A 16,217-nucleotide genomic window follows, 5' to 3' on the forward strand; every position below is an offset into this window, starting at 1 on the left:
ACATACCTGTGGAAGCATGGAGGTGTTTAGGAGAGATGGCAGTGGAGTTTTTAACCAGATTGTTTAATGGAATATTGGAAAGTGAGAGGATGCCTGAGGAGTGGAGAAGAAGTGTACTGATGCCGATATTTAAGAATAAGGGGGATGTGCAGGACTGTAGTAACTACAGGGGGATAAAATTGATGAGCCACAACATGAATTTATGGGAAACAGTAGCGGAAGCTAGGTTAAGAAGTGAGGTGATGATTAGTGAGCAGCAGTATGGTTTTATGCCAAGAAAGAGCACCACAGATGTGATGTTTGCTCTGAGGGTGTTGATGGAGAAGTATAGAGAAGGCCAGAAGGAGTTGCACTGTGTCTTTGGGGACCTGGAGAAAGCATATGACAAGGTGCCTCGAGAGGAGTTGTGGTATTGTATGAGGAAGTCAGGAGTGGCAGAGAAGTACATAAGAGTTGTACAGGATATGTACGAGGGAAGTGTGACAGTGGTAGGTCTACAGTAGAAGTGACAGATGCATTCAAGGTGGAGGTGGGATTACATCAGGGATCGGCTCTGATCCCTTTCTTAATTGCAATGGTGATGGACAGGTTGACAGACAAGATTAGACAGGAGTTCCCGTGGACTATGATGTTTGCTGATGACATTGTGATCTCTAGCGACAGTAGGGAGCAGGTGGAGGAGTCCCTGGAGAGGTGGAGATATGCTCTAAAAAGGAGAGTAATGAAGGTCAGTAGGAACAAGACAGAATACCTGTGTATTAATGAGAGGGAGGTCTTTGGAATGATGAGGTTGCAAGGAGTAGAGTTGGCGAAGGTGGATGAATTTAAATACTTGGGATTAACAGTACAGAGTAATGGGGATTGTGGAAGAGAAGTGAAAAAGAGAGTGCAGGCAGGATGGAATGGGTGGAGAAGAATGTCAGGAATGATTTGTGACAGACGGATATCAGAAAGAGTGAAAGGGAAGGTCTACAGGACAGTAGTAAGACCAGCTATGTTATGGGTTGGAGAGGGAGGCACTGACCAGAAAGCAAGAGACAGAGCTGGAGGTAGCAGAGTTAAAAATGCTAAGATTTACATTGGGTGTGACAAGGATGGATAGGATAAGAAAATTAGTACATTAGAGGGTCAGCTCAAGCTAGACAGTTGGGAGACAGTCAGAGAGGCGAGATTGCGCTGGTTTGGACATTTGCAGAGGAGAGATGATGAGTATATTGGGAGAAGGATGCTAAGTATAGAGCTGCCAGGCAAGAGAAAAAGAGGAATGCCTAAGAGAAGGTTTATGGATGTGGTGAGAGAGGACATGCAGGTGATGGGTATAACAGAACAAGATACAGAGGACAGAAAGATATGGAAGAGAATGATCCGCTGTGGCAACCCCTAATGGGAGCAGACGAAAGAAGAAAAATAAGATATTTATAAAACTATGAATATAATACATATGTGTATATTCTGAGAAGTTGTATATATATATATATATATATATATATATAGTAATGTGTTTTTGTGTGATATTGTGCATAAATTTGTTTTTATTGATTATATTTTCATATAAATTATATGTTTAAATATCTAAAGTCTATAACATAAAAATACATTTAAATAAACTGAGTTCTAATGCTTACAGACTCTTTTTGTATGACAAATTGTGAAAGAGACGTGACCTGAAATCAGATTTAAACTGGCCAATATCTTGTTAAGAAAACTGATAACTGGAATAAGCCTTAAATATCTTGACGGGAGTATCTCAAATATTTTATTATGCTAAAAAGGTCATTTTCAGTTTGTACACAACATTATCTTTACATCAAAAATTGATCATGTGGTTCTAAAACATTTTATTATAGGAAAAATATTTTTAAAAGCTGTTAAAGCTGAAAAAAGTCATGATTATCTCTAATGGAGTTTATATTACTAAATTAGGTGCACTGGAAGATGGTGGGAAAGTAAAACATTTTTAATTTAACTCCTGCAAAGAACATGGTTTAACATTAATGGACATGGGATAACCTTTTTTAACAAAACATATGGCATATATTTTAGAAATAAATATATTAATGTCATTAAGGTGTATGAAATCTCTTGACAAAAAAGTACCTCTAATTTGTCAGTACGCATGTGCTTCTGTCCAGCAGAGCTGCCTGCAATTGTAACTGTAGGGTTTCCCGAAACTAACATGGGTGTGCTGGGAAGCAGTTCAGGAACAAGGCCAACACCTGGAGTCACATGGCTCAGGAATGGGCTAAATGCCATGGTTGGATTTGCAGCCAGCGATGGAGTTACAGAAAAAGTGGTCTGTGGAAAATATAAAACAAGACATATTTAGCCAATACAAAATGCATTCTTTCTAGCAAGGACAATTGCTACAAACAACAACAGAAAAAGAAAGCATTATTCAGTTGATTCTAGAGTTTTTTCCATTTAATATAATCCTTTTCAAGTTTAAATGAAATAATATTCCATCAAACACTTAGTCCCAATTAATAATTTCTAATATAAATAAATGGCATTGTGTTTGTCAGATGTTTTTTTCGGCCAGACTCACTCAAATAATTTTGTCAATTTAGACAGTGACTGATACATTATGTTACTTGTTATTTAAATATTCTATTTAGTTTAAAATTATAATGAGTACAAAATATAGATTTGAGAGGTTTAAATAATGGGCCAGTGGAAGGCTGAAAATCAATATTATACTGTATATCTGTACACATCCAATGTACAATATTAGAGACATACCCCAATGTAATCTGAACATATTTACAACCTCTCTTAAATTCAGCAAAGATAATAAGTAACTATCTAGAGAAATCTGTAAAAAGTATTATTTATCTTGAAATAAGTTTTTCTTTGTGCCGGTCCCAAGCCCGGATAAATGGGGAGGGTTACGTCAGGAAGGGCATCCGGTGTAAAATTTTGCCAAATCAATATGTGGACAATAATACAAATTTCCATACCGGATTGGTCGAGCCCCGGGTTAACAACGACCGCCACCAGTACTGTTAACCAACAGGGTGCTGGCGGAAATTGGGCTACTGTTGGCTGAAGAAGAAGGAGAAGAAGAGGGGTGAGACGTGGCCCGAGGCAGGAGGAGAGGAGGAAAGTAAAGAGTGTGGAACTGAGGGTAAGAACTTTGAATGTTGGCAGTATGACTGGTAAGGGGAGAGAGCTAGCAGATATGATGGCGAGAAGGAAGGTTGATATATTGTGCATGCAAGAGACTAAATGGAAGGGGAGTAAGGCCAGGTGGATTGGAGGTGGATTCAAATTGTTCTATCATGGTGTGGATGGGAGGAGAAATGGGGTAGGAGTTATTCTGAAGGAACAGTATGTCAAGAGTGTTTTGGTGGTGAAAAGAGTGTCAGGCAGAGTAATGATTATGAAGCTAGAAATTGGAGGTGTGATGATGAAGGTTGTTAGTGCATATGCACTGAACGTTGGGTGTGCAATGGGTGAGAAAGAAGATTTTTGGAGTGAGTTGGATGAAGTGATGAAGAGTGTACCCAAGGGACAGAAAGTGGTGTTTGGAGCGGATTTCAATGGGCATGTTGGTGAAGGAAACTATGGCGACGAGGAGGTGATGGGTAGGTATGGTGTCAAGGAGAGGAATGAAAAAGGTCAGAGGATAGTGGATTTTGCCAAAAAGATGGACATGGCTGTGGTGAAGACGTATTTTAAGAAGAGGGAGGAAAATACGGTTACATATAAGAGTGGAGAAAGATGCACACAGGTAGATTACATCTAGGGAATCCATTCCCGGATGGGTTTATCCATTCCCGGGAATTCGGGAATCCCACATGTCATTCCCGGGAATGACACAGTGCACAGGCATCTTACATGTGAACGGTTTTAGAACGAGCGACACTTATTTTTAATAAAACTACTGCAATATGTTGACACCAATAAAAGACTAACCTTAACTACAAGCAGTTCATGCTGTCATATAAGTACATGTATCTAGTTAATTGCGGTAATAAGAGCGTAGAAATCACAACGTATTGAGCGTGCGGTCATCCAGGCGAGAGCGCACCTTCGTGAAGAGTATGCCAGCTACTGAGAAAGCACGCTCTGCCTCCACTGAAGTAGACGGCACAGTCATCAGATACTGATACACTTGTTCTAAACAATGCCCACGCTTGACGTTGCTCTGAAACACCACCATTTCAGCTTTTACTGATGCATCCCGTTTCTTGTCATCATTCTGTGATGGCAAGTTTCTTAGCACAGATAATGCGGATGCAAGAGACTGACACATTGCAATTTCAAGTTGCTGTTGACTTGTTCAAAGCTGTCAACAGCACAGACGTCAATGAACTCTGCCCCGTCCCAGTATTTGTGAGCTGCAGAGTGCAGACTCCTCCCAGCCCACTGTGCTCAGTCAGCCGGAAGACTGACTGCTGCTGTCTGTTGTTGACTGAATTAATCAGCAACACACTACACCGTGGGCCAAAAAACTGTGCCACTTAATTATTTTCAACTATCCATCCATCCATCCATTTTCCAACCCGCTGAATCCGAACACAGGGTCACGGGGGTCTGCTGGAGCCAATCCCAGCCAACACAGGGCACAAGGCAGGGAACCAATCCTGGGCAGGGTGCCAACCCACCGCAGGACACACACAAACACACCCACACACCAAGCACACACTAGGGCCAATTTAGAATCACCAATCCACCTAACCTGCATGTCTTTGGACTGTGGGAGGAAACCCACGCAGACACAGGGAGAACATGCAAACTCCACGCAGGGAGGACCCGGGAAGCAAACCCGGGTCTCCTAACTGCGAGGCAGCAGCGCTATCACTGCGCCACCGTGCCGCCCATTATTTTCAACTATAACTCTGTTATTTTTTGATCGATTTTTACACGCTATATATGTGAGCTTGGCCGTTTTCCCTGGAATTACAGTAGTTTCATTCCCGGGAATGGAAAATGTCCAGGAATCCAGCCCAGGAATGGATTCCCTAATTACATCCTATGCAGAAGAGTTGATCTGAAGGAGATTGAAGAGTGCAAAGTGGTGGCAGGGGAAAGTGTAGTTAAACAGACTGCAAGGTTGAGTTTAGGGAGGAGGTGAGACAGGCACTGGGTGGCAGTGAAGAGTTACCAGACAGCTGGGAAACTACAGCGGATGTAGTAAGGGTGACAGCAAAAAGGGTGCTTGACATGACATCTGGAAAGCGGAAGGAGGAAAAGGAAACCTGGTGGTGGAATGAGGAAATACAGGAGAGTATACAGAGGAAGGAGGATGGCAATGAAGAAGTGGGATAGTCAGAGAGATGCAGAAAGGAGACAAGAGTACAAGGAGATAAGGCGCAAGGTGAAGAGAAAGGTGGCGAAGGCTAAAGAAAAGGCTATGTGAGCTGTATGAGAGGTTGGACACTAAGGAGGGAGAAAAGGACCTGTACCGACTGGCTAGACAGAGGGACTGAGCTGGGAAAGATGTGCAGCAGGTTAGGGTGATAAAGGATAAAGATGGAAATGTACTCACAAGCGAGGAGAGTGTGTTTGAGCAGATGGAAGGAGTACTTTCAGAGGCTGATGAATGAAGAGAATGAGAGAGAGAAGAGGTTGGATGATGTGGAGATAGTGAATCAGGAAGTGCAATGGATTAGCAAGGAGGAAGTAAGGACAGCTATGAAGAGGATGAAAAATGGAAAGGCCGTTGGTCCAGATGATATACCTATGGAAGCATGGAGGTGTTTAGGAGAGATGGCAGTGGAGTTTTTAACCAGATTGTTTAATGGAATCTTGGAAAGTGAGAGGATGCCTGAGGAGCGGAGAAGAAGTGTACTGGTGCCGATATTTAAGAATAAGGGGGATGTGCAGGACTGCAGTAACTACAGGGGAATAAAATTGATGAGCCTCACCATGAAGTTATGGGAAAGAGTAGTGGAAGCTAGGTTAAGAAGTGAGGTGATGATTAGTGAGCAGCAGTATGGTTTCATGCCAAGAAAGAGCACTAAAGATGCAATGTTTGCTCTGAGGATGTTGATGGAGAAGTTTAGAGAAAGCCAGAAGGAGCTGCATTGCGTCTTTGTGGACCTGGAGAAAGCATATGACAGGGTGCCTCGAGAGGAGCTGTGGTATTGTATGAGGAAGTCGGGTTTGGCAGTGAAGTATGTAAGAGTTGTACAGGATATGTACAAGGGAAGTGTGACAGTGGTGAGGTCTGCGGTAGGAGTGACAGATGCATTCAAGTTGGAGGTGGGATTACATCAGGGATCGGCTCTGAGCTCTTTCTTATTTGCAAAGGTGATGGACAGGTTCACAGACGAGATTAGACAGGAGTCCCTGTGGACTATGATGTTTGCTGATGACATTGTGATCTGTGGCAATAGTAGGGCGCAGGTTGAGAAGACCCTGAAGAGGTGGAGATATGCTCTAGAGAGGAGAGGAATGAAGGATCTGTAGGAACAAGACAGAATACATGTGTATTAATGAGAGGGAGGTCAGTGGAATGGTGAGGATGCAGAGAGTAGAGTTGGTGAAAGTGGATGAGTTTAAATACTTGGGATCAACAGTACAGAGTAATGGGGATTGTGGAAGAGAGGTGAAAAAGAGAGTGCAGGCAGGGTGGAATGGGTGGAGAAGAGTGTCAGGAGTAATTTATGACAGATGGGTATCAGCAAAAGTGAAAGGGAAGGTGTACAAGACGGTAGTTGAGACCAGCTATGTTATATGGGTTGGAGACGGTGGCACTGACCAGAAAGCAGGAGACAGAGCCGTAGGTAGTAGAGTTAAAGATGCTAAGATTTGCACTGGGTGTGACGAGAATGGATAGGATTAGAAATGAGTACATTAGATGGTCAGCTCAAGTTGGACAGTTGGGTTAGATAGCGCTTTGAGTACTGAGAAAAGCGCTATATAAATGTAATGAATTATTATTATTATATTGGGAGAAGGATGCTAAGGATAGAGCTGCCAGGGAAGAGGAAAAGAGGAAGGCCTAAGTGAAGGTTTATGGATGTGGTAAGAGAGGACATGCAGGTGATGGGTGTAACAGAGCAAGATGCAGAGGACAGAAAGATATGGAAGAAGATGATCCGCTGTGGCAACCCCTAACGGGAGCAGCCGAAAGAAGAAGAAAATCTTGATATAAGTTGATATAAACCAAATAAATTCATACATTTTCATTCAACAAATGCTATCTTACTGCCAGGCATCTATCAATAACTAAAGTGGTCATTGTCACTAAATAAACAGTCATTGTTTTAAAAATAATGTAATTTTCTTTCTAATGTTTTCAGGCATTCAGCTTAGATCTCAGAAGATTTAATGTTTGTTTTGTATTATATTGGCATGCAAACTGCCACAAAATAGGTATACTGACTTCACTTTAGGTTTCTACTGCAGATGGCTGATTTTCATTCTAGGAATTCAAAGTGAATAATATTATAGCAGTATAAATATTTCCAGAACACATTAAACAAAAATATGAAAGCATTTCTGATATTACCTAGGGATGCTCATATCAGATTTTTAAGGCCGATACTGATCACTGACTTCATGTTACTTGATCAGGTGATTTCAATATTTTAATTTTTTTCCCTTTATCCCTTTAAAACACTTTTTACACTAAACTCCAGAATAACCAGATGCATAGAAGCCATATGTTCTATATTAAAGTGTATTTTTATAATATTCTACAGATGACGAGCCTTAACTGTTTGTTTTTTATTAACAAAATGAAACTCTGTAGGTGTATTGTTCATTGACCATAAAAATGCTAAAATAAATCACATTTCCTTAAAATACATACTTTAACTAATTAAATATGTACACAAATAACTTCTTATATACTGTAATACACTACCATGGCTGTCTGTTTGTCTGTCCAGGATATTAAATCACCTGTAGCTCGCAAACCATTTGAACTACGACCTGAAATTTGGTACACATATACTACGTGACGTCTACTATGCACTTTCGGAGTGATGATTGACCTCCAAGGCTATTCCTCTTTTTATTTTTATTATATTTTATTGTAGAATCAACTCTCGGCAGCGGCCAGCAAGGTGGCCATGCGGCGCATGTATATGGGCGCCGTTCTCATTCCCTTCCACCTTTGTCATCACTTCCCCTACCTCTTCATATCTTAAATCATTCTTGAGGCAGCTTAAGTGAAAAATTAAGGAAAACCTACTAAGTAATTACTACACAAACACTGACTTAATCAGTTTTAACACGAAAAGATGCCAAGAAAAGAAGAGAAGAAGCGGGCCGCTAGGGTGGAGAAAAGAAGAGTTGCTCAGGAAGCAGCAAGCAAATGCTGAGCAAACAAATGCTAAATGTACAGAGAAAGAATATGAAAAGTATGAATGCTCAACTCAAGTGTATTCACTGCACGTTATCGTGCAGTGCATCGTTACTGGTGTACCCATAAAACATATGGCATAAAAGAAAATAAAATGCTTCTTATAATTACAAGCTGTTATACTATTTAATTTATTCTATAATGTACCTATCTGAAATAAGGTTTAATTCAGAAAAGTAGTTTTCAACATTAATCTAACAGCAAATAAAAAGTGTGTGTGTGCGTGCGTGTGTGTGTATATACAGTATGTATATATAAACTGATCAAAAAAATTAAAGGAACACTTTGAAAACGCATCACATCTCAATGGGAAAAAAAAATCCTGCTGGATATCTATACTGATATGGACTGGGAAATGTGTTAGGAATGAAAGGATGCCAAATTGTTTGATGGAAATGAAAATTATCAACATACGGAGGGCTGAATTCAAAGACACCCCGAAAATCAAAATGAAAAAATGATGTGGCAGGCTATTCCATTTTGCCGCAATTTCATTGCAGCAACTCAAAACCGTACTCAGTAGTTTGTATGGCCCCCACGTGCTTGTATGCATGACTGACAATGTTGGGGCATGCTCCTAATGAGACAATGGATGGTGTCCTGTGGGATCTCTCATCTGGACCAGGGTATCACTGGGGACAGTCTGAGGTGCAACCTGGCGGTGTCAGATGGACTGAAACATAATATCCCAGAGGTGTTCCATTGGATTTAGGTCAGGCGAGCGTGAGGGCCAGTCAATGGTATCAATTCCTTCATCCTCTAGGAACTGCTTGCATACTCTCCCCACATGAGGCCAGGCACTGTCGAGCATCAGGAGGAACCCAGGACCCGCTGCACCACAATAAGGTCTGACAATGGGTCCAAGGATTTCATCCCGATACCTAATGGCAGTCAAGGTGCCATTGTCTAGCCTGTAGAGGTCTGTGCATCCCTCCATGGACATGCCTCCCCAGACTATCACTGACCCACCACCAAACCGGTCATGCTAAACGATGTTACAAGCAGAATAACATTCTCCACGGCTTCTCCAGACCCTTTCGCATGTGTCACATATGGTCAGAGTGAACAGGCTCTCATTTGTGAAAAGCACAGGGCGCCAGTGGTGGACCTGCCAATTTTGGTATTCTATGGCAAATGCCAATTGAGCTCCACAGTGCCGGGCAGTGAGCACAAGGCCTATTAGAGGACGTCGGGCCCTCAGGCCACCCTCATGAAGTCTGTTTCTGATTGCTTGGTCAAAGACATTCATACCAGTGGCCTGCTGGAGGTCATTTTGTAGGGTTCTGGCAGTACTCATCCTGTTCCCTCTTGCCCAAAGGAGTACATACCGGTCCTGCAGATGGATTAAGGACCTTCTATGGCCCTGTTCAGCTCTCCTAGAGTAACTGCCTGTCTCCTGGAATCTCCTCCATGGCCTTGAGACTGTGCTGGGAGACACAACAAACCTTTGGGTAATGGTACATATTGATGTGCCATCCTAGAGAAGTTGGACTACCTGTGCATCCTCTGTTGGGTCCAGGTATCGCCTCATGTTACCAGTAGTGACACTGACTGTAGCCAAATGCAAAACTAGTGAAAAAACAGTCAGAAAACATGAGGAGGGAAAAATGTTACTGGCCTCCACCTGTTAAACCATTCCTGTTTTGGGGGTCGTCTCATTGTTGCCCCTCTAGTGCAGCTGTTGTTAATTTCATTAACACCTACGCAGCCACATGTTAATACATAGCACTGGTGTTCATTTTCTTGATTTATATAAACTGTCAATGGTGCAGGGAAGTGAGAGGAAAAGGGGATAGGGAATGGAGCAATACCTGAGAAAAGTTGTGAAGATACAGATTTTTTTTTTTCATTTCATTTTCCTGTAAGGACATCGAATAAATGTAAGATCATGTAAGTGCTAAGTTAGTTATCTTTGAGTGACAACAAAACCAAAATAAGTCTTTTGCGCCTCTGTATTTAACTTGCCGGTCTGCCAGGTAGCTTATAGTGTTGACTGCCCTAATATAATAACAAAATTCTACAAAATAGAAGTGTAATGATTATCCCTACCGATTATTCCAGCTAATTTATGCAAAGAATGCATTAACAATCCAAGTAATGCACGTTATCAGTTTTTAAGTGAGATAGCAGCTATGGGGAGTAGTGTTTTCCAACCTTTTTTCTGTGGAGGCACATTTTGGTAACCCAAGAAACCCCAAGGTACACCACGACTCTAGAAACCACAAAACCATTAAATCTCTTATATGGAGTAAGATTAATCTCAAAAGTAATTTGTAATTATTTACACCAAATTTATGTATAAATTACGCTTGCACTTCTGAAAATTACGAGTACAATTCTCAAGTGTGAACAAGCTGTCACGCTCCTCAAGGGGCGTGGTGCAGAGCTCAGAGGGGTGTGCACATACACAGACGGGGTTAGGATTTCAGACCTGCCCATACAAAGAGAGATAAAGAGTCCGATCGAGTAGTCGATCAACTAAAAGGGAATGGAACGCAAGAAGAGGTGGTGAAAAATGTACAGGGGTATATTTATTATATAATACTACAAAAAAACAAAATACAAAGCATCCCATTTCCAATTCAGTGTACATAAATATTAATTACAATGTAATTGAGGCTAATTTTTGTCATGTTAAACATTGTAATTAAATAGCATATTAATTACTCAGAACTACAATTATGAGTGGTCTTCTAATTTTGTGAGACAGTTTCGCTGTGAAGCTTGCAGTATGGAGGTGAAAAGATCAAAATTGCATCACTTAAACACAGCTGAAGTGAGAAGTATTCTATTGATCAAAGTGGTCACAGCTACGAAGGTAAAAAGAACACAAAGAATTGTGAGAAATCAAGGTACAAGGTCCTGCCCATTGACCAGTGCTAATATGCATGTTGAGAACTTGAAAATGAAAATACACAGTGGAAAAGGAAAATGTACTAAGCAGCAGGTGGCGCCAGTGCTTATTTGCATTTTACTTTTTATTTTTGCAGCTTTGTTGCTTTTTAGGCAGAGAATGAAATTGAAAATGCTGTTCTTTCATTCTATTTTAAATTTTTGCAGCATTCTTGCCTGTAGACTTTGAAAATTAAATTGCAAATGGTATTTTTTCATTTTATTTTTAATTTTTGCAGCATTCCTATGTGTAGACTTTGAAAATGATATTACAAAAGTCAGTCAGTCATTGTCCAACCCACTATATCCATACACAGGGTCATGGGGATCTGCTGGAGCCAATCCCAGCCAACACAGGGCACGAACGAATCCCGGGCAGGGCACACACACCAAGCACAATTTAGGATCACCAATGCACCTAACCTGCATGTCTTTGGACTGTGGGAGGAAACCCATGCAGACACGGGGAGAACATGCAAACTCCACGCAGGGAGGACCCAGGAAGAGAACCCAGGTCTCCTTACTGTGAGGAAGCAGCACTACCACTGCGCCACCATGCCGCCCCTATTGCAAAAGTAAGACTGCATATTCATTTTATGATTTTCATTTTCATTTCCTTTTTTGCAGAAAATACCTCCCATATAAACCATGCTTAAATGTAAATAAATCTGCACATATAGGGTTTAATCATTTTTAATTATTCATTGCGCTACAACTTTTTTACTGTTAAAGTATATTTACTAAATTTATGCAGGTGATTTTTTGTTCAGTTTATCAGCTACACTTTCATAATTCTTGAGATGTAATTATAAATATGGATTACCATTTTAATTATGTAGTATTTGATTCCTACCAAAACTTATGCTGTATGACACACAGCAACAAATCATAAACACAGTACAAATCATTAAAAAAAGCTGCAAATGTATCACGTTATTAAGTTGTTTATCAAGAAGACAGAAGACTAACATGCTTAACAGGGTTACAAGTAAAAGACACATTTTGCCATGAAGTTAACAAGCGTCTTGATTACTATGTAGCAATTTCAAAAATCATCTTTATAGTTTCTTTTAACAATTAAAAATGTAAGCTACTGCATTTAAAACAAGCTCACTGTCCAAACTAAAGTGGTGTCTGTTTTAATTAAAGAACAAACTAAAAAGGTCTGAAATCATTAAAGAAGCTTTTCTTGCCATTTCTCTAAATGTACGGGATGACTTCACTATGACTTCTCTTGATACTTTCTCAGTTTATTACTCAATTTTTTCTAACGTAAAGGCTAATATTCCAATTGTCTATTGCTGTCTGCTAAAATGAGTCTTGACTTGATGCTTTTTATGCTGCAGGATAAAAAAGAACACACTGGCTGAACTATCATAATACCCTTCATTAAGGAGCGCTGCAACTAAATTACCATAAATCTTATAAAAGCAGTGCTAAAATAATCATTTTTTGTGATCTGCCAATTTACTGATCACCGACCAAGTCTTTTTTAGTAAAAATCGGTTATTTTAGCATTCAGTATAATATTATCACCTATTTAATTTTTATTTCACTCTCAATTACAATTCCAGACTAAGGCTGTATTTCACTATACTTCTTAAAATAAAGCATTTCCCAGACTTGCATTGACATGCCAAAATTGACAAATTTACTGAGCTTCTTTCCTTCTTTTATATGCATAAGAGTAATGTAATCATACTGTATTTTCTATTTTTTTTTCCAGACGAGATGTCAGTGTTTGTTAAATCCTTAAATTCTTCACCTGGCACTTGTGCTGAGGTGACTGTTTTGGCGTTCTTTCATCTATATGTGTCTAAAAATTTCTTTGTGGTATGAGTTAAAGTGAGTCTTCAAATCTGTGGGACTCTTCCATTTTAACTACTGCAACACTGCAAATGATTTTGTCTGAGTGTTGATCAAAATATGAAATGCTCAAAGGCTGTAACTTCTTGTTTGCACCCATCATGCGAAAAGACAAAGCGCTTTCATTACTAGACTATCTGGCTGCTGTCACAGCTAATCTCAACATTAACTATTCCTAACTGCGTGCAGTCACTGTGCTCTAAACAGCTCGTTTTCTTGGATTTCTTCAGGTTTGAGCAGTAAAAGTTGTGTTAAGGGAGGACAGTACAGGACAGCTAATACTCTTTAAAAATGTTATAGCCTCTCAAATATAAATCTAAGTTTTGCAAAAAAAGATACAGATGTTTTTCTGACGTGTGTAAACTGAAGACACAAATCCATACTCAGGAATGTTGTTTGCTCTAAAGTAGACATATTTAGTTAGGTTCTAAGGCTTTTGTTTCAAACTGACACTGACTTTGTTAATATTTATTTATTTTGATTTAGTTTTATGTTAGTGGGTTTATTGGCAGTTTAGTTTTTACTTTCCTTATGGTAATCATTTTGTTTTTTATTTTAGGTTTAATTTCAGTTTCTGTAATGATACTAACTTTTCTACAGAGGTAAGCAACACAAGAAAACCTGATCAGTATTGTGGTTACGTCCCTGTTTGTTAAGCTCTAGTCTTCAACAGAATATTTCCTTCAAAAGAAATTTTTTATATTAAATCTAAGAAAATGTGTAGTGAATACTGTTGACTGACAAAAATGCTACATATTATAAATTTTATGCTTTTTGTTGTGGTAACTAAAACTATTTTAAATTTTTTATGTATTTATATTATATAGTTTATTGTTGTTAAACATTTACTATTTAATATATAAAGAGTAATGTAACTAAAATAACAACCAACTCAGATGTCAAAGTTATTATAATGCTGCTAATAACTGAGTATTATTAATCATTATCTTGACCAGGTGTTAGGCTTTCCAGGACTTGATTATATACAGACAGTTAACTGATAAAACACAAAATATGTAATTGAAAATTTTGTTTTTATGTACATTTTCTGAAGAGTTATCAATGCAGGATTTTAAGACATTCTCTGTGTGTTTCTATGGTAAGCTGGAATGTCAAAGAGTTGCCAAAGGCAAATGGTATATATTTTGGGTCTGGTGACCGTGGTTAAAGTGGTTCCATGTTCCTTGGCTTTGCAAAAGGCCAGAGGCTGCGGATCACTGGATCCTGGTTCCAGCACCATGAGCCGCATTGTTGGACTTGGTACTCCAATACTGGTGGTGTGGTGAAGGAGACTGATCACATCCTTGTGGGCAGACACTGGAGGCTTCTACAGAACTACAGGGTCAACTGACGTGCCCAGTTTATGAATTCTGACCACACACGTTGTTGCTACTCTGATCCAGCTTAGGTCTGGTAGGCTACCACTTACTAGAAGAATGAGGCTGGACCTGGCCAGTAATCTCTGAGCAAGTGACCCACATACTGCTTAATGAGGAATTGAAGCATTATACACATCCGAATCTGTTCCTTGGAAAGTTGCATTCAGGGTGGGTGATGGAATGGTGCTTATGGATGATGCTGCAGTTGCGACCCGCTAGGCTGGCTACTTTGAACAGCTGTTTAACACTAGAATTACCAGAGTCTACGAAAAAACTCATAAATCCGGCCCACCTTAAAACCGTTCTCACCTCTCTTTTGTCTTCTAAATGTGCTGATTAAGACGAGCAGCAAGTAGCCGGCTATTCCATCCCCCACTGTCGCAGAACGTTCACTAAGTTCTCCCAGCTCATGCCTTGTTTGATTATCTGGGAGTGACTGAACTGCTGGAGTTTTAGAATGGAAATAATAGATCGCTATTTGGAACACATGCATTTCATGTGTGTTCCGTTTCTACAGTAATCTGTGTAAACACATTGCTAAAACAGAAACGTTTTCATATTTTAGTAATAAATGTTACAAAATGTAGGCATAAACTATAGAATGTGTGAAGCCTGAAGTCCAAACATCAAATAAACACTTTCACAAAAGGTTCACAGATACTACAGCTCTTTCCATGGCTTAACGCTAAGATTTGCTGACTTGGGCCACAGCAACCCTGCCATGCTACAGAGACGTGAGTTTGATTCCCAGCTTTGGAGAAAGTGTTTTTTTTTTTTCCTCAAACGGACATAAAATTTATAAATTGGTATGCACTGTAAATCGTTAAGTTTAAAATGTCGATCGCGGTCATTTCTGTTGATTAATTCATGCTTTTTACTTAGAGTCAGAACAGGAGCTTGTTCAGCTTATTCAGCTTCTGATCTGACTCAAACAGCGCCAGTATAACTTCACACCCAACCTGACGCTGTTCGTTTTCAAATAATATTGCATTACTTTGACAATGTTTTCTGATTGGTACTATTCGCGGCATAAAATGATTTCTTCAAAACGTCACATATATTTGTCTCTTTCTTTTTTTAAAATGTGCGTTGTAGCACGCAGCAACTGGCCACCTGCATGTTCTTGCGCACACTGAATAAGACAGCGCTTTATGCAATCATCAGATTCAAATGTTAACAGTTATATAGCACGAAATGAAAATCAGCAGTTCTTAGCATTGCACCACGCAAGCTGTCATATCAACCGCCTACTGTAACTTTCTTTCTTTTTTCTTCGGTTATAGTCTTGAATAAATGTGCACTTGTTTTGTTATACTTTTACATCAACATATGTTCCTGTGTTTGAGCTACATGGGCATGCTCAAAAAATATGCGTGTAATGCCACGAAAAGTGCATGCAGACACTTCAGTTCACAAGCATTGGTACGACAATGCTGTCACAAGTACACTGCAGAGCTTTAGCGCGTCTTTATGTGAAAACAGCAGTGTCAGATGGGGAGTGTCTGATGACTGCATATAGCGCTGAAGTGACTGCTCTTTACTATGCTTTCCTCTGCATGTCCTGGAGTACAAAAGAAACATCATACAGCAACATGTGGGGACTGGCAAGATTGTGGGAAAAAAAACACGTGGTCATATGTATCGTGATAAACTGCAGAGCTATAGCGCGTCTTTATGTGATAACAGCAGTGTCAGGTGGGCTAGGGAAGGATCCTGAACGCGACAGAGAATGAAAAGTGAATTTAAAAAAATAAATAAATAAA

General features: G+C 39.8%; 1 protein-coding gene across 3 annotated transcripts in view; it reads right to left on the reverse strand.

The window, feature by feature from the left end:
• Positions 1-16,217, reverse strand: part of mbnl3 (muscleblind-like splicing regulator 3) — a 253,728-nt gene that overhangs the window by 75,288 nt on the left and 162,223 nt on the right. For all 3 annotated transcript variants that reach the window (XM_051935117.1, XM_028815762.2, XM_028815760.2), the window contains exon 4: positions 2,098-2,295. In XM_051935117.1, coding sequence (XP_051791077.1) covers positions 2,098-2,295 — 198 coding nt within the window. The remainder of the gene's footprint in view (positions 1-2,097; positions 2,296-16,217) is intronic.

Source organism: Erpetoichthys calabaricus, chromosome 12 (assembly GCF_900747795.2).
Source record: "Erpetoichthys calabaricus chromosome 12, fErpCal1.3, whole genome shotgun sequence".
Classification (NCBI taxonomy): Eukaryota; Metazoa; Chordata; class Cladistia; order Polypteriformes; family Polypteridae; genus Erpetoichthys; species Erpetoichthys calabaricus.